Source organism: Tinamus guttatus, unplaced genomic scaffold, assembly GCF_059628265.1.
Source record: "Tinamus guttatus ecotype Peru unplaced genomic scaffold, ASM5962826v1 Tinamus_guttatus_pri_ptg000408l, whole genome shotgun sequence".
NCBI classification, from domain to species: domain Eukaryota; kingdom Metazoa; phylum Chordata; class Aves; order Tinamiformes; family Tinamidae; genus Tinamus; species Tinamus guttatus.
In genome coordinates this window covers 416119-440884 of record NW_028288942.1, presented here as the reverse complement: position 1 = coordinate 440884, position 24766 = coordinate 416119, and the positions used below count along the sequence as shown (strand labels likewise).

Sequence of the window (24766 nt, the reverse complement as noted above, 5' to 3'; positions counted from 1 at the left end):
GGTATGCCAATAGATGATCAGGAGGAAGACATGTTTCCTGCTGTGCGTGATGCACATTCGTCCTGATGGATGATTATGCTTCGGATGATAACTATAGTCTTGACAGACCTGCTCAGCCCTAACTATTCAGTGGACAGTTGCTAGAGGTGCTGCTTCTTGGCTATCTGGGCCATTTCTCAATTTGGCCTCTTGAGGAGTGGACTTTTCTGTAAGCAAACAGTTGGGACTCCCTCCTGACCAGTGCTGAATCGCATGCACCTCTGTTGTGAATTGTGATTACCTCTAATACTCGTGACTTTATCCCCCCATCTCTTTCCTGGCTCCATTTTAGAAGACAGTGCTGTGCTTCTAATTAGCCTGTCGTGTTTGCAACAGCTCCGGTAAGGGAAAGAAGCTACAAATTACAACTGGCTAAATCAGTGCTTCTAGGGAGGGCTGCCTAAGCCTGGAGCCTGTGGTGGCCTTAAGCAGTCAATTCAAGTAGAGGCCTGCTAGAAAGGCCAGCTAGAATGAGTGTGAAACAACAACTACCCAGGACATTAAAAGATTTAGTGCTGCTTATATCTGTACCCTTGGTTCTGTTCCTTGCACCTTACAGCTCTGTGATTTGGCATGATTGGAAAGCTAGCCTGCTGAGCCCGTTTCCACTTAGCACACAGGAGCAAGGCTTTTTTGTTCTCAGGGAAGGAAGGTGTCTCAGGCAGCTCCATGGAGCCATTGGTCATTCTCATTTTACACTACTTGGGGGCATGCTGTGAGTTCTGCCCAGCTACCTACAGCGAACCAGTCCTCAGTACCAGACTGTTCCTTTCTGCTTGCAAAGGCAAGTCTGTAGCACTGATTCAACTCATTTACTTCTTGCTTTCCTTGGTAATTTTCATAGAGCAAATGAAATCACAAAAGCTGCTGCCCTTCTTCCAAGTTCTTGCTGGCAGCTATGTGTTCTAGCATTTTTCACTTCTCACATCAAGTACACATTTTTGTGTTTATACCATAGAGAAAACCGAACAGTGAATGATAGTTAAAATCTTCTCCCTGCTTAACTGCTCATATTTTTACTTTCAGAATTCTACAGGTGATTTTATTGCTTCTTCCCATAAGCTCAGGTAGAAAAAAATATTTTCCTTTACTTTCAAAGGAAGTAGTCCTTGTCCAGATGTCATGAAATAAAAAGGAAGATTACTTTCCCTTTTAAAAATGCTGCAGGTAAGCTTTAAAGCCCTGCAGCACAATTTAAACTAGATTCTGAAAAACTTTCCTGTAGCTTTGGAAAGTTTAGGATTTTTCTCAGTAGTTAAAATTTTTCCCTTCCATACATTGGAATGGTACCAACAGGAGCCACAGATGTTTAGGAAAAAAAAAAAAAAAGGTAGATATCCAAGTCGTGGTCATTTTTACAGATATTGCGGCCATATTTTGTAGATCATAAAAGCAGAGTCTCTGAAGGAGGTAAGATTAGTTTTTGCATAGGAAGAAAGGCAGGAAGTTCTTCTACGTTCCCTTTTCTTGATATATAAAATGAAGAATGCTTTTAGTTTTAAACATACATTAGACCTAGTTGTTGCACTGCGTCATTGTTTCTAAAAAAAGCGTGCAATTCCATAGCCATGTTAAAATACAAAATGTAATACAAAATAGTCATCACGTGTGTGCCCTGAGAGAGTGCCTGTTTCCCCTGATCAACTCTACCTGAAACTAGTGCAATCCCAAATTGAGCCTGTATTTTTCCAGTCATGGTGACAAAATCCTTCAGTTTAAATAGTGAGGTAGTTTTTAGTGTTTCTTTAATGATCAAGCATCTTTCCCATTGAATGTTCTTATCAGTGATTAAAACACAGGAATGGTCCCAGCATTTCAGAAGGGAAGATCAGTCATGTCTGAAACTGTAGGAATGCTTAGCTTTGAAGAATTCTTATGACCGTTATAAATCTGCTGTCCGGGTTTTCGGAGATGCTTATTTCCTACAAAGAAGCGGGTGAGAAACCCTGGTTATACAGCATTAGACCAGAAAATGTATTTATTATTATAATCTTTTTTTTTTCTCTTGACAACAGGATCAGGCTGCTAAAGATAAAGCCATGCAAAGTATGGCTACAATGTCATCTGCCCAGATTATCTCTGCAACAGCCATCCATAGTAAAATGGGCTTGCCTGGTCTCCCACGACCAGCCTATCCTGCTGTTTCTGGGGTGAGTGAATCAGAGACTGGGAGGTGCTGCGCAGAGCAGTCTAGAGTATTTGAAAGGGCATTGGGATCTGCATAGAAACATTCTGGGTAACATCAAAAGAATGAGACCAAAAGACAGTGTCTTTGTAGAGCAAACCTATCATGTGGCTGCATCAGTTCACACTGATGTAAAGCAATAGAATTTCACTGTATGCTTTTTCTAAAATGACACAAGTGAGAGAAGAATGAGATGCTTTGGGTTTTCAACTGCCTGAAATATTTTTAGGTCTCTGTATCCCTCTCTCAGTCCACAATCTTGTTGCATAAAATGGTTTGAGCTATCCTGACTCTTTCCCAAGTTCACCATTGCAACAGTGTGGTCGTGAATATGTAGATTCCAGATTCATGGCCACTGCATAAAACCTTTGAGAAGGCCTGTCAGCATAGCCTAACCTTGAAGCTGGGCCTGGTGAGCTTTGCTAAACACTGATTTCTGCCAAACTACTCCTATGAGGTTCTTCTGGAGAAAATGTTAGATGGGAGGTATCTTAAAGACTCTGGAGACTTAGCCTAAGGATGCATGCATAGTCTTTAACATTAAAACTGCTATTGAGTCAGTCACTTGCATTCACTGCTAGAAGTGTATAGACAGAAAGCAGCAGGGACCAGGCAGCATCTCCACAGGGATGAAAGCAGGAAGACAGAAAGGGAAGATAGGGTTAATCAGCCATTTTCAAAGTCTGGGAGCTTGCAGTTTTGTCAAACAGAAGTAAGCCTTGCTTTTCATCTCAGGCCTGAGGGTGATGACTTTTGTGTCTATGTTATTCTCTTGTAGTTTTGGCAAGGAGCTTTGCCAGGCCAAGCCGGATCTTCCCAAGAGTGAGTATTCCTTCCCCTGAGCATTTGAAGCAGGTGTTCTGCTACTGCATGCTTCCTGAAGAATACTGTTAGCTAATTCAAGATTTAGGAATTGCTAAGATAATGTAGTCTTTGTTCTCAGACAAATAGATTCCCTGACCGTGGATCTGAGATTTGAGGCCTCAGATAAAGCCAATTACTTTCCTACAGTTCCTTCAACATGGGTAACACCCCTTTCAGATGTCCCGTGCAGCCTGTTATGGGATTATATTAGGGAGCTGCCCCATCTGGCAGCCAGGTAGAGGTGAGGCTGCCACAGATCCGTGCCCCAGGTGCAACCAGTAGCAAGGCTGGTGTGCATTCTCAGTGGGCACACACACCTACATATACAGTACACTCACATACCCACACTGCCAGCTACCAAGATGAACGCAAAGAGAAACAGTCCCCAGACACAGAAACGGCACCAATGGCCTCATCTTGTTCTGTCTGATCAGGATGAAGGCCCATAAGGGAAATATATACATATATGCGAGGTGGATCCCTCTAGCAGCTGGGCTTCCTAAACCCTCAGTCTATGCCATAACTGACCCCCAGATCCCTGGTCTCCCCAGCTGCTGACACCTGGGCATGCAAGTCCCCGAGGCCCACAGCGCCACTCCAGTAGTTGATTCTGTCTCCCTCGCTAATGGACACACAAACCCGTGTCCCCTACACAGCAATAAACACACACTATGCATTCCCCGGGTTGCAGAGTCCATCCAGCAGGTGGTCCTGGATCCCCCATCTCCCCAGTGGCTGGCACTCGAGCATGCAATCTGCCAGTCCTGCCGCCCCACTCCAGTCGCTGGACTCACACGCACGTACACACATGTTCATTGTGGATTCTTCCAGTAATTGGGCTTACATACACAGTCCATCCGGTAGCCGGCTTGGGGTGCTTGTTCCTCCTATTTGCCTCCCATACAGATGGACACACACCCCCACACACCTCTCTGCCAAATCCAGGTCCCGCAGTCTCTCCGCCAGTTAACCTGGTGGTCTCTTTGGTAGCCAACTGCACCAGATGCTGGCTCCCAAGCCCTTGACCTGCCTGTTGGCTAGCCCATCTTGCTGTTTGCTAGTGAGCACAGACTGACACACATACTTTCACTCATTGCAGTTGCTGGGCCCTGTGCTCTCCACTCAGTTTAATGAGATTGCAGGACAGACTGCATTGGTCAGGCCCTGGACATGGCCAGACAAGCTTACGGATCAAGCAACCTGTTCTTATGCAACTAACACCTTTTATAGCTTTGATTTTCCTACATTTGTTCCTCCCAAAACCACTTTAATCCCTCCCTTTTACCACTTTTATTTCCTCCTCTAAGCCTCCCATAATGTCTCATGCACTCCTGAAACACATAGCCCTATTCAGGAGAGCCCCATGTGTGTGTCTCAAGGGATCAGGAGAGCTGCTTCTGTAGACAGATCTGGTGAGTTTCACTCCTGGACCCTGAGTCTGGTGGCTGTCCTAGAACCCCCTGGGAGGGCCTGGGGCAGGACTCATGTCTCTGAGGGGATTATTTGTGTTCTCTTCATGGTCCTTGTGTTTGTGATGATAAGCCTATTCTGGGCTGATGGCTTTTCTGTGATGGGTCTGGGAGCAGCTGAGGAAGGGTGATACTCAGGTTCCCACCTGCTTTTGTTCCTCTGGGCCCCTTTAGGGCTGTGGAGATGAGCTGTTTATGACTTAACCTAGCAGAACAGGGTCCTGGGAGCACTTCAAGCCAACTAAAGTACAGGCTGCTGAGACGGAGCCGTGTTCTGTACCCCTAGCCATGTCTCCCTGTTCTCTTCTGTTATTGCTAATATTTGTGGGGTAGATCAGGGAACAGATCCTGTTCAGTGATCTTGAGTGGGAAATTGGTTGGTAAATGGACTGGAGCATTTCTGAGAGAAATGAAAGGGGAATTGGGAAGGGGCAGCCTGAAAAGTTGTTTTACAGGCTCAAAATAGGTGCTGCCCCTGAGGTCAGATGTTATCTTTAGGTGCATTTGGTTTTTTATCCCCTACAGTGGTAGTAGAATGGGGCTGAACAGTCTTGACTGTTCATTATCTAGACTACATTATCTAGGTTCAATTGTGGATGTTGTTGAATAGCCCTGAAAATCTGGGTCTGAAAGTCTGGGTGGAGTCCAACCTAGAAATATACCCACTTGCATGCATTTAAATCCATCCAAAGGTAAAAGGAAAAAGGAAATAAATGGGACCTAGTGCCTTTGTTGACAGGCTGAATAAGGATTTCCAAATAAAAAAATTGGAGATGTTGCTATATATCTGGAGGGAAGGCTTACTCAGTCCAACCCAGGCTGGTTTTATTTCTTAAGTTCTTGTCCTGACCCTGTCTTGCCCACACAGATGTTCTTTCCCAAAGCCATTTATGCTGATAATACTCCTGCTTCCATCAGAAGAAATAATTTTATTTGAACAATTGCACAATTTTATTTTCCTTTTATTTGTGTTACTATTAACCATCTCTCTTTTATGTTTCTGTAGTGTGAAACCTTTTTCTCAACAACCCTATGCTGTTCAGCTTCCATTACCAGGTGAGTAAGGAAATCTAGTACCTTGCACTGAAGTTATAGTCTACTTTCAAAAAATAGCAAATGGTTTTAAGTGAAGTTCAAGAACAGCTATTTTTTTAAAAAAATGGTTCTATAGAAATATTTGAGTGAGCTCAAAAATTGTATATGATTTATCTCTAACTTCCATCGTTGTACTGAGAGGTGAAAAAATATTTTGTATTTCGGCCCTATTTTGAATAGTAGTTTTTCCTCTTTTTTCTTGGTTGGTCATTTTCTTTTCTCCCTGGCTCAGTAGAAACTATGAGTTCATATATCTCTCCTTCCACCATGCTGCATCTGCTGGAATACACTGGTTTTCATCATAATACTATTGCCTTTTTAGTGCCTGGTTAAGTGGGGCTTTTCCTTCTGAATTCCCCTATTTGAGAGGCTAATGGTGATGTTAACTGTGATGAGTCATTCTCTGTGATACCTAAGGGCTCAATCAGACTCATCTTAAAGTTGGTAAAAGTGTTTTATCTGGTTTCAGAATCAGCTAGATTGGCTTTTACATCATACCAATCCTATCCTAGACGAGGATAACTGACAAGCTGTTTAGAGCACGGGTGGAGAGCGATCCTGTGAATGTTATTTTTGCGTGAAGACTGAAGTCATGAAATCTAATTAGTCTGCTCTGACAACAGGTGCTTTACTGGAAAGCTGTTACCAACTTGTCTCTTTCTAAATTTTGTTATATAAATCCTCTGTGCTTAGGGTTTGAGCCTCCTACTGGTCTCTCACCATCCCCATCAGCACCAGCTTGGCAAGGACGAAGGGTTGCTAGCTCCAAACTGTGGATGTTAGAATTCTCTGCATTCTTGGAACAACAACAAGACCAAGACACAGTAAGATATGCACCTGTCATCCACACCTCATGTATTTTTGGTCTCCAGGTAGCTTCCATTCATCATGGATGTGTTATGCGCTACTACTGTAGTGTATTGTATATGTGGAAATACGTGCTTCATTGATCTATTCTCTGGTTGAGAATAGAAATACATCTTGAGAAAAACACAGAACACAGTTTAAACAGATATTCCACTTAGAGGACAGAATTGCTTAAAAGCAATATAGCAAGCTCTGTTCTCTGTTTCTGACCTCCTGCTCCAGTGTGTACTGGAGTTCAAGGAACTGAGATCATAAAAGAGTTGTACAGCTTCTGCAGGGCTATTCTTTGCCTTTGAGGACAGACTCAGAATCAGAGGATGGTAAGATCACATGAAGCAACATGTCATGTCTCTGGTGTGTTGAGAAGAACTAAATTTATTTGGGGGCAGCTGGGATGAATTTACATCATTGTGTTTCCTTGGGGCCATCTATAAAATGGGAGTAATAAGAGCTGCCAATCTCTTGAAAGCCTTGTGATGCTGCATCTTGAGACATACATTGGTGCTGGGCCAATTATGCTTCCTGTCTCCAAGACAGGAAAACTGCTGTTCAGAAATGAATTTGGTGCCAGTATTTGGCTGGTGTGCTGCTGTGGGATTTCAAGCAGCACTTCACAGGACAGGAAGTTTTGATGCTTGCTGGCCGAGTGATCTGTGACAGGTAACATTCTGCATCACAGGGTATTTCTGTATCGCACAGCAGCATGAGGCAATGGCTTAGGAGTAAACATGGGGAAAAAACCCAAAACAATGTTTCATACAAAGTAACAAATATAGGTGTATTGACAGGAAAGAAAGAACTGTTTGAGCTGGCATTAGCTGAGATATTTGTGCTAATACCTCTGCTCACTTATAAGTGATATCAAATCTTCAGTGATATCGTCGTCAGTCCTTACCCCTCAGTTCTGGATAAAGATGGCAGAGCATCAGTGCTTGCTTGGTGTGGTGGTAACCAGCTCTCTGCTCAATCGCTCCCACCATTTTGTGCAGCACACCCTTCTGCGTGCTGTTCACACTCCCCGCAGGAACTGGGGAGCGAGCTGCGTGCTTCCTGGGCTCGACATTCTTTTTAAGTGGTCTGACCCCAGCCAGAGTTCTTTGGATTTCTTCAGTGAGGTAGATTCAACTGGTTTGCTAAAAAGTCTCGACTTTTCTTCTCTGAAGACTTGTAAGTGTTCAGTATGTACTGTACAATCTTCTGATTCCCTATTTTTTTTTCCTGACAGTATAACAAACATCTATTTGTGCACATTGGGCAGTCAAGCCCCAGCTACAATGACCCCTATCTCGAGGCAGTGGATATCCGGCAGATCTATGACAAGTTCCCTGAGAAGAAAGGGGGTCTGAAGGAGCTCTTTGAAAAAGGGCCAGCTAATGCCTTCTTCCTTGTCAAATTCTGGGTAAGGGAAATTTAATGCAGGGGTGCTCATGTTGCAGGGTACCCATTCGCTGTCAAATTCTTGCTGTAAAAGTGGTGGCCTCGATAGCTGTTAAATACTAACAAAGATGCAACAGGTTTGTGCCATGCAGGAGATTGTTCTTACAGCCACAGCTTCACTTGATTGCAAAAGGCCTTGTTCTGGTCTGAAGCTAGACAGATATTTCATGTGTTCTCTTCAGTTCTTCTTGGCTTGTGCTTGGGGATTGTAATTACTAATGGTGATTTGGGCCCTTTGAAATTTTTATTTATGTGTAAGAGAAGAATTCAGAGGAAATTCTTCTCCTTTGCATTCTCTTTCTTCCTCAGTGTTAAGTAACTTAGAAGCAGCATTTTTGCATCTCTTCTCCTATCTAATTAGGCACTTGTGACCTAGTAGATATTTGCAAAACATGTGCCATTATGCTTCAGGATACAAGGAAAATACTTCTGGTTTTAGATATTATCATAGATATTACATGATTGAAAATAATAGCAGCTTGGGGCAATGGCAAGCTAGAGGGCTGAAGGGGTAATGGGATATGGAGACTTTCAGTTTACATTTACCACTTCCAATTCAACTCCAGGTCAGGAGTGAGATGACAAGAAAGGAGCTTTATCTCAATTTATGTTGCGTTTCACAGAAGTACTTGCATTAATCTTCCTGTAAGATTTTGGCTAGGATCTCCTGGGCAATATAACAGAGACACTTTTGTGTATGTCTCTCCAGAAAATTCAGATTTCTTTTTGATAAAAATTCCGAACTTTTTTATTGGGAAACTTCTAATTCAGCATGCTTAAAATATTGTGGTAGTGCAGCCCCATGATTAAACTAAGCATATGAGCCAAGCATCTAATGCATCATCCTACTTGTGTACCCTACCAAGGTTCCTGGGTCTGTTGCACTGTAGCACATACGGGTAGTGCAACTGCTGCCCAAAGGAGAGACTAAATCCTATGAAGCAGCAAAAACTGCAAGTTGCATGTGACATTATCTTGGTATTATCAAATACAGATTTATGGGGCCTTGACCAAATGCTTACTTTAGCCAAATGTTGGCTAAAAAACAAAAATGATATGTTTTCAAAAACTCGTTTTTTCACTTACACAGATAAGGCCATATGGTCCCCAAATCCATTTTTTAATCTGAAAAACTGATTTCAGATGAATTATTATACATCTCTGTGTTTTTATGCTTCTGTGACAGGATATGCTAGGGTGTTTTTTCATTTTGTTTCCTGATTACTCTGTGCGACTGTTCAAATCTAGAGTTCAGATTCAAAGGTATGTTGGATAAAGCAATTACTATCATTTGTAGCATCCTTTTATCCTAAAAAATACTATGCAAAAGCAAATTAGTAATGCTTTTAAACTCAGACAGTAGAGTTGAAGGTTTTTCTGTTGAAAGTTGACCTTTGAATTTTTTTTTTAATATGGAGATACAATTTTGTTTTGTTTTGGTTTTTCTCAGAGGTTCTGATTTGAAGGGGTGGTTGCAGGTGGCAAATATTTAACCTTAAGACACTGCTTATGCTGGTTTTGTACTTGTATTTATACACTTCCGGTTTGAAGAGTTTGAGGCAAGGATGTTTCCTAACTGCACTCCACCTACTTAGAAAGACCATGTTTTAGGATTCTTGACATCATTAATAACACTTAAGATCTATGTGACAAAGAAAGAGATGTTCAATTTTGTTCAGCGATGCTTTGACTTTTAGCTGTTGTATAAAAAGAGTTGGTTAGTTTAGAACATGAGCACTGTTTCCAATTCTTCCCTGATGATTTTGGCGTTGGGAGTCTGTGGTACAATGAGCTACTCCTGGGCTTGGATTGGCAGGTTGTGTGTGACATCTCTGTGACATTTCTCTGTGCTTCAAGTGCATTCTAGCACATGACAATGAATGTGAGACATTAACTCCCAGCACATGGGCAGTGGCAGCTCTGCTCTTTTGCAGTGTAATGTTATCTCTGCCACCTGTTATTTGGCCCTCCCCACGAACTCCTCTTGCATGCATCGTTATTAATAGTCAGGAGAAGAGGGGTTCTCAGGGCTTTGCACATTAGTGGAATGGTGCATTTGAATCTTAAAACTTTCAGAAGTTGTTGTGAGAGACTGGCTGGGAGATGGAAGGAAAATGGCAAACCGGGAATTTAGGACAGACAATCCTTTGTCCAAAGCAGCCATCTGCAGAGGACTGTATCAGGGGAATTGCCTGGGAGACCTTTTCTACCAGTGATGACTATGCTTGTCAGCGACAGGCAAGCTAAGGAACCAGTCTAATCACTCAGTGGTCGCTTTTCCAGAAGGGGCTGGAGACTTCTGTCTTGCTCTTGCCTTCTCTCCCCTGCCTAGCAAACACAGTCAGAGCAGCAGCAGCAGTGCAGACTCCTCTGGGCATTCTGCCCTGCTCACTGAATGCCTTCAATCCTGCCCTGGCAGGAACTGCCTGCGGGGAAAGGGAATGGTAATTTAGTCTCCATGTCCATTCTGCCCTTGGCCTTCTACTGAGGCAGCATACAAGACAGCATTTAGCAACAGAGATTTTTATGGTCTTTAGACAATTTTACTGAGGATGGATTGGAAAGTAGCCCACTACTTCCACCTGCATTTAACAGCACCACCTCCTTGCAGCGGTTCTCTTATGCGAAGAAACTCAAAAACAATGACCCTTTTCCACCAAAAGTGCTCCCCAGGGTGCTCTGTGTAGAGATGGTTGGCAGCAGAAAGCTTATTGAATTGCTAAGGTATCTGTCCTCTGGATTCAAACTGACACAGTCCTGAGGGTCTAGCTGAGTTGCAGATATCCTGTGGGTTGCAAGGTCTTTTGCTGTCTTTGGCTAGCTCAGAGGCTGCTCCCTTTTTCTTTTCTTAGTGCTTGAAGCTGCATGAGTTTTGGACCATTCTTCGAGCCAAGAGTTGTTCAGCACGCTTTCCACTGACCATGTGGAATTTGTGTTGACCTGCATACTTGACTCAAGTGCAAGACATCTTCATGGCATGGTTTCTCACAGTATTAACTGCTATTTGGATCCAGTCACCACTTTTCAAAGCCTCGATGACTGAAGCCTGGTTCTCAGAGGTCATGTTTTCTTCTGAGAAGATGAAAAATGTAATGCTAGCTTGTTCATGATTACCTTGTCCTTACCTGAACAAATCACTTTTTTCCCTATCTTGTCTGACAGATATTAAAAAAAAAATTTGTTTGTCTGGAAGGGAAGAACTCTCACGTGTTTTCCCTAAAACAAGCATATTGGGTCTCTTGCATGCAGTCTGTAGATATCTGAGATGCAGCAGTGATTTTAGTGTCAGCATTCTTGTAACTCATCAGACAAGCTGTGGGACAAGTATCTGTGCTGGGCTTGCACAATAAATTAAATGCATCCCAGGCACATCAGATGACTATTATGAGCTAACTAAAAGTGTGTACATCTGTTTGCATCTTGATTTTCTTGGACAGAAATGCAAAAACCCTGACTTGCACAAATAAAGTAGTATGGTTCAGTTGGTGGCTCAAGAGTCACATAAGGCCTGTAGTCTCTTCCTTTCTTTTGCCCTGTTACCTTTGCTCTTGAGGAGATGGAAAACAGCTGTTGGAATGCTGGACACCCCTCAACCAGATGAATGCTTCTTCTGCCTCCACTGCAGTCCCACTGTGCTGCTAGCAGTGCCTTGCAGGACCTGGGCGGCAAAGCAACTCAGTGCTGTAGCTAGGGGCTTTTCCAAATCCTGGCTGTTACTCCTTTGGCTGCCTGGTTTGGGATAAGGAACACGCTATAGAGTTAATTTCTTATTTGGTGAACAAAAAGAGCATTAGATGGTGAGGCACTGAGAAGTCTAGGTACTACTCTGCCAAGTCTGAATCACATGTAGAGTTCTGTTTTCAACAAGTCTATGAATTCCAAGGCTGTAAACTAAGGATTGACCTTCCTACTTGCTGAATTGCTGGGAAGATAAATTGACTTCAAATCATTGTCACTAATATTATTAATATTAACATTATCAATATTATTCCTTTCATCTCAGAAGAATGGAATGTATTGGACAGAGTAGAGTAGGCCTTTCTCTGCTCCGCGTTGTGCCTGGTACAGACTGGGCAGGGAGGTGCGTTGGCAGGACTGGGTATGGTTTGGAATAAACTTTCCTATAGAGAAGAAAACTTTCAAAATGCAGAGAAAGGAGGAGGCCTTTCCTCAAAGCAGCAATGGTCCTGCTGGCCTAGGTGTTGTGAGAAACTCATAGGTAATCTGAGCATGATGTCTGTAGCATTTGTAGATGCTACCTTCAAAGCAATAGCTCATTTGTCTATTAAAAGACCCAAGATATGCAGTAAGATTTTGTCCTGGTGTAATACTGGGAAGTTAAAACCATATCTATTTGGGACTTATCTGAGTCTCCCAGGTTTATCTACACCATTATCTGCCATAGACAAAAACAACCTGGCCACATTTACAGGTTGTTTTTGTCTATGGCAGATAACGGTGATACTTCTTTCAGTCTTTGCGTTCCCAGAAGTAGTCATCTCCATGGCAGGAAAAGCTGAACAAGTTGTTGTTCCGCTCCTGAGCTTCTGCAATTCTTTGGTCATTGTAATCATATATGTCACTATCATTTTCATTTTACATGAATAAACCAGGCTGTAAGCAATTCAAGTGCAGATATGTGTGCTAAATCATCCCTCTTGCAGGAACAATAACTTCCATTAGAAGGTGGAAGCCATCAGCTTGGGACAGTATCTTATCTATCTGAGGTGCTGCAGCTCCATTTCCTGCAAGCACTAATTGGAACACTTGGCTGTCTGCTCTTATTATTTTCTGGACTTACTGAAATGTCCTGCATATGTGTTTATGCACTGATAACTTCAGAGACCAGAGAAGGAGATGCGTGCCCCACTTTTCCTGACTGACTCCCTAAGACATATCTGAAAATCCTAGCCCATACTATTTAAAGTGCTTTGGAATAAAGGGTGCAGTGTAAACACCAGGTGGTTCAAACACGATCCCCTTGCTTCGCTGGGATAGGGCTCCCAGGGAAACTGGAGGTAATGTAAGCGGATGGTGATGACTGCTTAATTCAAACAATATTACTTCCAATAATTTTGCTTCTTGCCAAATAGTTTAATGATGATTAATTAAGTGTTAATTAGGTGTGAAATTCTACAGGCTGATCTTTCTGTGGGAGACTTGCCAACTTGTGGAGGCACCTGCAGTGGCTTCTTAGGCATCTTCTGTCAAGCTTCTCGTGAAGATCTTTCTGCTTTACCTCATATTGACTACACTTGTTTTTGAATTTACCATATTTAAAAGTTCATGGGAATGTGACCCTGATTTTATTGGTGAGAACCTAAAAACCTTTGGGCGGTTCTGCAGTGACAGCCTCCTGTATGTTTACATAGCTGTGGTCAGACCAAGCTATTGCTTGCTCTTGGTAGCCTTGCCCCTTTGCTCTTTTGACTTAGGGGGGCAATTCATTTGGAAAGTGGGATTTGGTCCATCCTTATCACTTAACCCCCAAGAAAATACCTTAGCAATATTGTAAAGTACTCCCAGTCTAGTTCCTCTTTGGAGAAGGGGAAGGATTAATCTTTATTCACACAGTTGAAGTGTGGGTCAAGTAAACAATCCAACGAGCTGTATTGTTACAGAAAATGAGGCATACAATAGCCTGATAACACCTAAACCAGCATATGCATATGTATACATATTTGTGGTGGGAGCAAAGCAGCTGGATGAGCTAATAGTGGGGAACATTTGATAGGAAGGACTTCAACATGAGCCATAGAGAATTACTCGGCAGCCTGAATAATGAAATCTGTAGGACTTATAGGAACAAGCTTGTGCCTTGTTCCTGTTAGTACTTGTGCTACTGAGTTATAGCTAACTTGCTATAACTTGCCACATAAGCTCCAGATGTAAGCGTGCACAAGCCATGGGAGAATGACACTGCATTAGTCTTTCTGGTGGTCATGCCAATGTGAAGATTCCAGTTTTCCAACCACTTGTTTCCAAATCTTGTGGAGATGCTATCACTGCCTCAGTGGTTCCAATCCAAATGATACAAAATGATTTAAAAATCATAAAGATAAAAGTTAAACCCAAGCTGTTTTATTTATGTGGTTTGATCTGTGGGCTCCAAATCTGTTTTCAACACAGGGACAAGGTAGAAAAGTGTCAGGCCAAGAAGGGATAATATGGCAAGAGAAGATAAGGACATATTCAGCTGGATTGTTTAGTGAAACTATCTCCTATGGAGAAGCAAATATGAGCAAAACAAGAAATTATCAACTTTGTACTACTATCCCCTGATAAATCAAAGGGTACTCTTCAGCATGCAGTATAGGAGCTGACAAGTAGAAGACATAGAAGAGATGGGTTCAAAGCTGCTGTAAACTGGTGTGAGTCTGCTATTTGAGTAGAATCAAGCTGATTTACAATAGTTAAATATTTGTCACTCCTTCAGAGGAAAAGATTCTGCTTCAGAGGTGAAATCACAGGAAAGATGACAATTGGATTTCTTTCACCCCTAATCCATGGTGAAGATAATGTATGTGGAAACTGTTGGAAACAAGAATATGTCATTTTGAAGAGGTATTTGTGATCATGTAGTTATACCTTGCTGTTATGTTCTCATAACAGCCTAGTATGTCATCTGTATTAGTGTCAGAGTGAAACCTGTATGTTCATCCCTAATGCTGCCAGCCAGTGTTAATCATAGAATCACAGAATCCTTAAGGTTGGAAAGGACCTATAGAGATCAGCTAGTCCAACCCCCCTGCACACACAGGGTCACCTAGAGCACGTGGCACAGAACTGCATCCAAGCGGGTTTTGAAGATCTCCAGAGAAGGAGATTCCACAACCTCTCTTGGCAACCTGTTCAAGTGCTCTGTCACCCTCACTGTTAAAAATTTTTCCTTAAGTTCCTGTGGAGCTTTTGGTGTTTCAGTTTGTGGCCATTACCTCTAGTTCTAGGCAGATTCTAGATCTAGGCAGATGTTCTAGATCCCATTCAGTCATTCTTTTATCTCACCTGGATTGAACCTGGCTACAATTAACCAAGTCCAATAACTGTTAATTCAAGAGGTATTATTGGTGATACACTGCTCACTGTAATGACTTTCTGTTTTGCAAGTCTTCTGCTCTCACATTCATTTGCCCTAAGAAGCAGTCCTGCACTCAATTTCTCACTGCTGTCCGTCCTGTCAAAGCATGCTCGTAGTGTGAATAGACACTGGCATTTCTGAACCCAGTCTCGGACCTGATCCCACTGAGAAATAACTGAGCAGTTCCTCAATTTTGTGCTACACCTGCAAAAAATGTTCCTGCCAGTACAAGAGGTATGGGGAGGCACCAACGGCTGTGGGACAGTGAGACTGCTTTTGGTGGCAGAACCACCTTGGCATTCATCAAACTGCAGCTTTGAGGAATGAACTTTGCAAAAGGCTGAGCCTGTGCTGCTATCAAAATAGGCAGCCTTGCACCCTCAGCTTTTGTGTGTGTGTGTGTGCTCACCCCTTCCTGCCCTTGCAGACATGTGGGGATTGAGGTGAGCTTTCTTGAATGCCTAACCCACCAAAACCACAACAAAACAGAACAAAGCATTTCGGCTGCAACCAGCTCTCTGATCTGGCGAGTTGAGGAGTCGCACGATTGCTGGTGGTGGCACAAGGACAGCAGTAGGCAGGTGTGGCTGTGTATGGGCAGGCAGCAGGATTGCTGCTTTCTATCAGCAGCACAGGTGTAGGCTGACAAAAACCCCTTGTGAAATGGCCGCTTTAGAGAAATAAGCTAACAGCAGTGCCGAAACAGCATTGTAGAGAAGGTCAGGTCATGTGCCTGGCAAAGAAAACATCGTCTATCTTAAAGGCTGCTCTAGATTTTGGATTAAAAAACTTTCCAATGACACTGTATAAGAAAAACATGCTATAATTGCGTTTAATACAGAGTCCTTTTCACTGTGGACAGGGCAATAGAGCAAGGACACTGTGTCCGTCAGTTCAGCAGGAAGAATAGAACAGACTGAAAGAACCCAAGGGGACCGGTCATCGGATTTCGGGTAGTGTGATTTAGCACCGGAGCTTACTGAGTACAGACAAGCACCGCCCTCCTAGGTTTGAAAGGAGGGAAAGCCGAAACGGCCTTCCCGCCTGCTTGGAGCTCCGGGCGCAGGAAAATGTCGCTGCTCTTCTTTCCTCAGGCAGGGCTGGACTGACCCCTGCTGGAAGCTGCAGGGAGCCGCATATTGGCGTTAGGGAGTTACCTCTCAACATCAGGCTTCGACGGTGGGGACCTGCGTTTGAAATGTGGCTTGCCCATCCAGCTGGGTGGGGCTGGGTTGGATCCACCAGCAAGTTGCCTTCCTCACGTTGCATCCTCTCTTCTTATATTCTTCATAGCATAGTCGGGTTCACCGGATCTAATGCTCTTCCCTCACTCCCATTTTCTTCCTCCTTGCTCCCTTTCCCCTCATCAGCATCTCCAGTGGTGGTGGTTGTGGGGTTGGAAATCACAAAAAACTATTACAGTTGCTGTGCTCTTAACTTTCCTCCTTTTCCTTCTGTGGGAGGGAGCACAGTTCAGCTTATCTGGCACATTGCCCTGTCTGCTGCACGTGTGCATCTACATGTCATTCTGGCACATGTTCCATGATGGTAAATATCAGTTAAGGCATCAGACTATGTCATAGATTTTTAAATATCAGAGTTTTCCTCAGCATGTATGCAAATTGTCATCACCCTTTTTTCAAAGTGGGAACTGGATTTTACTATTTATTTATTTTTATTTCATCTACTTTTTTGATACTTGTTAATGATTATAGAGCTTTGGGCACTCTAATACCTTCCCATCCTGGCCAAGCAAAACTCTTTTAGGTCGTGGTAATGACCACCGCACATGAGAACAATCTATTCTTATTGCCTTTTTTTCTTTTCCTTCTTCCTTTTGCAGGCTGACTTGAACACCAAAATCGAAGATGAATCCGGATCTTTCTATGGCGTTTCCAGCCAATATGAGAGCCCTGAAAACATGGTCATTACCTGTTCCACTAAAGTATGCTCCTTTGGAAAGCAGGTGGTGGAGAAAGTGGAGGTATGCAGCAGCCGCCTGGATGCAAGGCTCTCTCAGGGCTGCTGCAAGTACTTGCATGCTGCATATATCTCAAGGCAAAATATATCCCATGCTTTTTGTTGGGGAGATGGACTGGAGAAGCACTGACATTCATGCCGTAGATTGTTATTTCTGAGACATGCAGGTGTAAGAATGCTCCAGCCTGCAACATAACCTTTTCTCAAGACTTCATTGAAGGTCTGGTACTGTTTGCTGTTTTTTTTTTTCCTTAAGTCTCAGTTTCTGAAGACATGTGAATACATGAGACTCATTTTTTTGGGGGAGCAGAGAAAAGCTGGGAAAGGTAGGCTCATGTCTTTGTAGTCCAGAAAGCAGAAAGCAAGTAGACAACACCTCATTCTCATCAGTGGTTTTAAACAGATCATTTATAGGGTTTAGTCACAAATTAATAGAGTGTAATAACTTATAGACTATATAGAGAGACTATAGATTTATTGTTTCATGAGGCTTATATTAGTACTTGCAGTGCTTGTATACTTATAGCTCTAGCAACAGCAGGCTGCTTATTTTTATACATGTATATATGGCATTGAATATATTCTTCTTTCCGATGCCAGATTCACTTGCTAAGAAAGAGAGCTGCTCTGACCTGCTCCTTGCTGTCTTCTTAAGGAGCCTCTATGTGCTGAAGGAGAGTTTTGTTCACAAAGCTGCATTCTAGTGTCAGTAGTCAACTCTAAGCTACATTCTTCCCTAGGACCCATCTCCAGCCACATGATAGGCCTGCCTGAACTCTGGTTGTGAATTTCTATGTGGTCATAAGATGGGATACATAAGCCAAGGAAGGGTATCAAGGTGCATGAGAGAGGACATCAAGAATGAAAGGAGGTAAAAGGCATTTAGGGAGTTGCTGTGAAGTGATACAATCCAGTGTCAGCTTCTGGCCTTGCTGAGGAAGACTGTACAGGAATGATTAATCGGCTCATTACCTTTAGTAAAATGACTTGAAAATGTGGAGGTAATTTTCCTGTTCTGAGTCCCTTTGTGAGATTAATGTGATAACGTTGATCCCCCATGCCCTTTTTCTGTTTTATGTTGCAGACTGAGTATGCACGCTATGAAAATGGACACTATTCTTATCGCATCCACCGCTCCCCTCTGTGTGAATACATGATTAACTTCATCCATAAACTTAAGCACCTCCCTGAGAAGTATATGATGAACAGTGTGCTGGAGAACTTTACTATCTTACAGGTGGGACATCAAATTGGTTTTGCTGAAGTTTGGAGACATGAAAGTCTCATAAGAGTTCACAGTTTTAAGTCAAAGCAGATTTCCTTTTACAACTTAGTATCTAACTGAACTTAGTCTCTCTCATGCAAATTGCACCTCAGGACAATTTATAGATCTCTAGAGAGCATAGCTCACACAGAGAAGCCACAGAATAAAAAAAGAGAGATTTGAGTAAGAGCAAGAAAGGAAAGATGAAGGGAGAATTGATGAGACAGATACAGGAAGGAGGAGCATGCAAGAGTTGCAGTAAGAAAAATTCTTGTTCCATTATTAGACAGACATTGAGGCCCCCTTTGCAAGGTGAAAAACAAGAATGCTATCAAGCAGCCATACAGTTTTGACATAGAGAAAATTCTCCATCCTTAGCAGGTATAAGAAAAAGGTTGCTTCCTCGGGTCAATCCTGAACCTGGAAGGAATGTAGAGGAAGGAGCATGTTACAAGAAGCATTGAGGCACCATCATGAAGTACTGCAGACTCTAGCTATAGCAGTACTATAAGGCTACCCTGGCTACATTTCCATTATTGTCTATGTAGCCTTCCCAGGCTCTGGAAAGCCAAAATGAAAGAAGAGGTCAAAGATAGCTTAAAAGGTATGTTTTCTTAACGGACTGTGAGATCGTGGCTGAGAGAACCTGAGGTTTGATAAGTGGAAGAAATGCTAGAAGCTCTGTGAAAGAATAGAAATGATCATTCCATCTGTTGAAGATCCTTCAACAATTCATTTCACTGCCGTATGGTGCAGGTACTTCCACTATACAGCAAGGTGAATAGCACCTGTTAACCCCACGGGGCTTTAGAAGGCTTTGCTTTTTCATGTTTGTACCAACCTCTTAGTGCCTGGAAGAAAAGATGAACGCAAATTTTATGATTTTTTTTTTCAGGTGAGCAAAGGCATGAAATGGGCAGAGCAAGAAAGATGAAAGGCCTGTGTGCTGTGTAATTCATACTGAGGAAAGCTGCAACTGCTTTCTGCACACATCATTCCTCAGCCAGGCCTAGGCTTCGTCTAAATTTATGAACGAAGTTGTCATATAGATATACTTCCTTTGGGACTTTATTCTGAATAATCTCATGCCCTACTCTTACCTGCAGACACAGAGAAACGTATTTAATGCGGATGCTGGCGTGGCCTTTCACGTATTTCTGATGTAATCTTGCAGTCCTGTTCCCTGAGTGGCAGGCTGAGAATTTTCCACCCCCCAACAGATTGCTGAGAAATGGTCATGCTTAATGCAAAGCATGCTGCTAGTCCTGGGTTCTCACTGCCATGTTCTGAGGCAAGTCTGATTATATTTTTGCTAGACACTTTTATGAGTTTGGATACCACTGCACTCTCAGTCATAGTCTTATCATGCTTTGCACATAGCTCTAAATCTAAGGCTGAGATTTCAGAGCCCATTTTGGTGCAGATTTTTGGATGGGGCTTGGGTGCCTTACCATTCCCAGATGCAGACAATTCAAAACTCTGTCTGCAGTGGGAAGAAGTGTTAGTCCAGCTGCAAAGCCAATCATAAAGAATAAAGAATAGACTAAAATCAACTGCTAAAATGAATAAGCTTTTGAAAGCATCTGTTTTCTCTCTGAATGAGGGTGGCTGTGCTTTGGTGCAGTACAGGCCTCCAGCTGGTATCCTTTTCTTCTGCAGATGAGTTGGTACTACCGCTCATCAATTGTTGCTCCCCCAGCAGGAAAGAACTGCTTGAGTCGTAAGCTGAGGCACCAGCCCAAATTATGAGAGTGTGCAAAGATCTGTGGTGTCAGACATATGGGAGAGAGAGGAGCTGAGCTAGAAGCTCTGGGTGTAACATTTCACCTGTGGCTGCTCTGTAGTCTAGGCAGTGCTTCTGAGGCTTAGACAGCACTGCTCCATCGCCAGACTGCGCTGCTGTTCAGTGCCACCACGGTGGGTTGCAGAGGTTGCCAAGGTACTGCAGAGGAAGAAATGCAAAAGGAGAAGCAAGCTTCTGTAAGAGTACCTGGGTGTAATGGCCAGTATTCTCCTGACGTCTACAGCATGCGGAATGGGAGGTGTAAAGGAGTCCAACTTGCTTGTCTCCTATGCTGAGAAATACTCTGTGATCCTCACAGAGCAGACGTGCTGCAGCAGATGACATCTCAAAACCCAAAGAACAGAGCAAAGAGAGTTTCTCTACAAAGCACTTTCTCACTCCTGAAATCCGCAGCAGGAAGGGGTAGGGAGGCCGGGTCTGTCTCAGGAAGGGGCGCTGTCTCTTCTAGCAAAGGAAGGACATGCTTACTCTAAGAGAGGATGACCTTTCCTGGGCTGAATAAACCCACTTCCCTGTCTTTAGTCACTGCTTGATCTCAGTTTTCTTTCTGCCATGTTGGACTCTGCTCGCCTCCCAATCTTTTTGCTGCACTGTAGTCTTGATGTTTGGAAAGGCTTAGAGGGCTTCCCCTGCTGCGCGTGTGGGCACTTGAGTTGGGGGTGGTGGCAGCTGAGCTATGTATCATTCCAGATGCTTTATTTTTTGCCTATTATTGACTTTTTGCTCTATGTTAAATGTATTGGAATTTGTAAGCAGCGCAATAGCAGTTGCCGTCTCAGCTTCCTCTCCATTTCTGTCTTAGGTTGTGACAAACAGGGACACACAAGAGACCTTGCTGTGCATAGCATATGTTTTTGAGGTGTCAACTAGTGACCACGGTGCCCAGCATCACATCTACCGACTGGTGAAGGACTAGACTCTCTGCCCCAAGTCATCCATGGGATATATGCCTGAGGAAAAGCCGATGCTTGAACACCCCAACCCCCCAATATCAAATCAAAAAATAAACTGCAGATATTGTGTATTTTCAGAAAAGCACCTCTGAGCTGTTTTATGACTGAGAGGGCCAAATAAGTTTGTGTCTCCAGGTTTGTGCAAATGGGAAAAAAACTTGGAATTGAAGAAACAGGCAAATAATTGCATAGGGGCTTCACTGCAAACAACATCCTCTGGGATGTATCTCCCACTCTGGGAAACCAGGCCTCAGAGCAGGCACCAGGTGTGATCATGCAGATGAAAAGACTGGTATGGACCTGGGCTTGCCGCTTTGGCAGTGGTAGCAGCTTCCACTAAAGGTAGACCACTGAAGTACTGGTTGAAAGGGTGCGTGACATGCCTGCCCTTGGTTTGTGTATGGGCACTTGTATGCATCCATTCGTAAGTCTACACATGCAGAGACATGCTTTCCGTATGTATGTACAGGTTAGTGTACAGTTAGACGTGCATGGGTATATGGGTATGTGTGTAGAGATGCACATACACATCCGCCTGTCTAGCTATACCTTTGCAGATGGACAGTCACATTATCCTTCAGCTATACTGTTGATGGCGCCTGGACATAGTTTTCCTTTCTTCCTGGCCCAAGAATACTAACCATTTTTTTTCTGTCTTTAAAGCTGCTCTTTAAAATGCAGTTGTGCTTAGAAAATTGTGTGTGTTAAATCATGTTGTCCTTCCAGCAGATTTCCTCCATCTGTTAGATCTGCTGACTTGAGTGACTAAGTAATTTATCACTGCTTTTGCCCCTGTTGTCCCTGTGCAGCTCAGGAGATAGACACTGCTCTTTCTTTGTGCAACAGCAAAATAATGCACAGAGACAGAATTTGGCACAGAGACAGAACTCACTGGCACATGAGATGTACATTGGTAGAAACCAAAGGACTTATTGGAATGCCAGGAGGTAAGTACTTGAGCCACAGGTAGATGAAACCTGACCTCTCTGAAGAATTTCTGAGCTCATTAGCTCATTAGCCCCATAGCCACACAACTCTCAATCAACTGCTAAAAGGGTGCCCTAGGCTCCCTGAAGATGCTATTCAAATCCTCCCATAGCATTTGTAGAGGCCCACAGGCCTACATGTCTCCTCCAGATTTCTATCCATCTTCCTGACATTTCTTTTTTTCTTTTTTCTTTTTTTCTGGTTTTGTAATATGTGCTCATTTACCAGGTACTCCAGAAATCTCCTCATAAACTGGCACTCATTTCCTCCGGGTTTAAATCCCAATTCTCTTTAAAATTTTAAACTCCTATAGAATGTTCTTACCATGTTTTATGGAGTTAAATTAATCCTTTAAGAACATGAAGATCTAATTCTCTACTGGGCTTTTTCACAATTTTAGGTGAATATCCCCATTCTCACTGAAATTCATGAAAAATGCTTAGCTAGTCATCTTACAGCGTGAATTAGTATCACTGTTACTTGGCACACCAGATTCTGAAGGTGGGAGTTCCTTTACTGAAAAACTTGTGTTTTTAAACGCAACCTGATATGTACCAAATCATCTCCAAAGTCCTCACTATGCTCAAAGCACCCATATGTTATAAGAACGTCTGTCACCACTTCTTCTATTGCTTTTAATAGTTACTTCAGTCACATCAATTGCACCTAATTGGGGTTCTGTGGCTCCTCATCTCTTTTTGCAATCTGCTATCTTAGATGTTTGTTTCAATTAAGTCACTTATCAGTTTCATGGTAAATTTTCGATGAATTATTTTTTTTTTTTACCAGCTGTGCTCTCATTATCTTCCTTACCAAATTCCTAACTGTTCTTCATCTTACTCAACTTAAATGAGTTCTGGACTCATGAGTTATAGCCCGGACTTACCTGGATAATGGTACTACTCCATGTAGTTCTTGTAAGGATGAACCTGCTAATGCCTTCATATTATCATGGTTTTATTTTGAAGCTGCCAGCAGGAACAATTGTCCTCTGCTACGCAGTAAGCATAGAGAAACATGCAATGGTCCCTTCAATGACCTAAAACTTTAGTGTTCCTCTTGCTTTTCACTGGCTGACAGTCTTGTGTTTCCTTCAATGAATGTTGTGCAACCCACGTGTAGAACCTGCCAGGCCTATAATACTTTCTCCAGCATAGTATAAACCTTCCAGTCCTGCATAGTACTTAATCTATGATCTTAAGTTTCAATACAGTCTTTCCTGATGCCATGTTGCAGCTGGGTCCTATGATTCCCACGAGTACATCCAAGTCATATCCAAGTAACAAAAAGAAACACACTACTAAAATTTAACTCATAAATCAAGTAAGTTAGACAAGTTTATTACAGTAAACTTTTCGTATGGGATCTTCTAATTTTTTTTCTGAAGTATGGGTTCACACTGGTATGGCTTTTAGCAGTTAGATATAAGGAAAGAACTAGAAGATCATCAGTTAAGACAATGCTAAATTACTCTGATTTGTACTGAAAAGATAGGCCCATTCTCTTAACATCTTCATCAGTGACCTGGAGGAAGAAGAAAACACAAGGCTAAATAAATCTGCAGGTGGTACTGAAGGAAGATTTTGTCCATTGAGTAGGTAGAACTATAACAGTGATTTGAACTCTATTAACTAGGCTTGCACTAGGAGGATGAATGAGAAGGGTGATGTGAAATATAATTTTAAATGTTCTTATAAGCAGACAGATGACAACTGAAAGGTAAGTTAGATAGAGATTTCAAGTGGAAGACCGAAATATGGTTACTTGCAAAGCCCTTCTGGATGTGATTTTCATGCGATTGCCATTTTGGTACTCAGGTAAGCACAAGCCACACCAGTACTAACCTAATGACACACAGACTTGCTTGGGGTCCTGCATCTCTGGAGCCTGCATGGGCCTGGATACTCAGTTTGATGTGAAGGAGGAGCTAATTGCCTTTTCCCTTAAGTTATTGCATGCCAGTTGCTCTGTTTTAGCTGCCCAAGTACAGGTTTCTACCTATGTGTAGGACGGCCCTCATAGGTATGAGGCTTTACCAGCCATTCTGTAGAGCAGCTGGCATGTGCTGGTATATTCCCATGTGAGGTAGCAGCTCCTACACCTTTTCTGTCATGCACTGTGCACTTCTCTGCTTGGGACCTCCATCTAGGTCAAAACTTGTGCTTTGTAAGTGAAGAGAAGAGCAAACCTGATGCTGTGAAGTTGGAGCTAGGAAAAGATGGTTTGATTTTTGTGATGGGAAGAGGGTCTATTTTAATACACTGATGGGATCTTCCTCTGATCTTGCAGATCTTGCACTGCCAGTGGCTGCTTCTAAGGAATGTGTGAGTAGTGGCTGGTTTATTTTCTCTGTGCAGGAGCCAGAACTGGCTAGAGAGGAGAGTGCTACTTTTTGCACCTATCTGCCTATGCAAGAGGCACCTCCTGTGGTTACACTCTCCAGCACCCACAAGCACTTTCTATAGCCAGCTTCCAAATGACAACACAAAACTAGCAGGCTTTTGACAGTCTTCTGCATTGCATACTGCCAATACCTTTCCATAAGAACTGGTATTGGCCCTGGTAACCAAGCTTCGATAAAAGCAAATCAAGGTATATGGATTGAAACATCCAGAAAACACAGCATTTTGAAATACCTGATGTGTTAACATAGCTGGAGCGCAGATAGGTCAAGGTCTGTCGGTCAGGTATCACCGCTTATCACAGCGGCAGAATCACACAGCACAGACCTAATTACCTGCATG

General features: G+C 42.9%; 1 protein-coding gene across 1 annotated transcript in view; it reads left to right on the top strand.

Moving 5' to 3' along the window:
- Positions 1–21120, top strand: part of TEAD4 (TEA domain transcription factor 4) — a 41016-nt gene extending 19896 nt beyond the window's left edge. Inside the window, exons 4-11 of the mRNA XM_010214025.2 lie at positions 2055–2189; positions 3003–3046; positions 5564–5613; positions 6346–6476; positions 7745–7918; positions 16878–17018; positions 18099–18251; positions 20885–21120. Of these exons, the coding sequence (XP_010212327.2) occupies positions 2055–2189; positions 3003–3046; positions 5564–5613; positions 6346–6476; positions 7745–7918; positions 16878–17018; positions 18099–18251; positions 20885–20998 (942 nt within the window). The 3' untranslated portion in view covers positions 20999–21120. The remainder of the gene's footprint in view (positions 1–2054; positions 2190–3002; positions 3047–5563; positions 5614–6345; positions 6477–7744; positions 7919–16877; positions 17019–18098; positions 18252–20884) is intronic.
- Positions 21121–24766: the final 3646 nt, after the last annotated feature.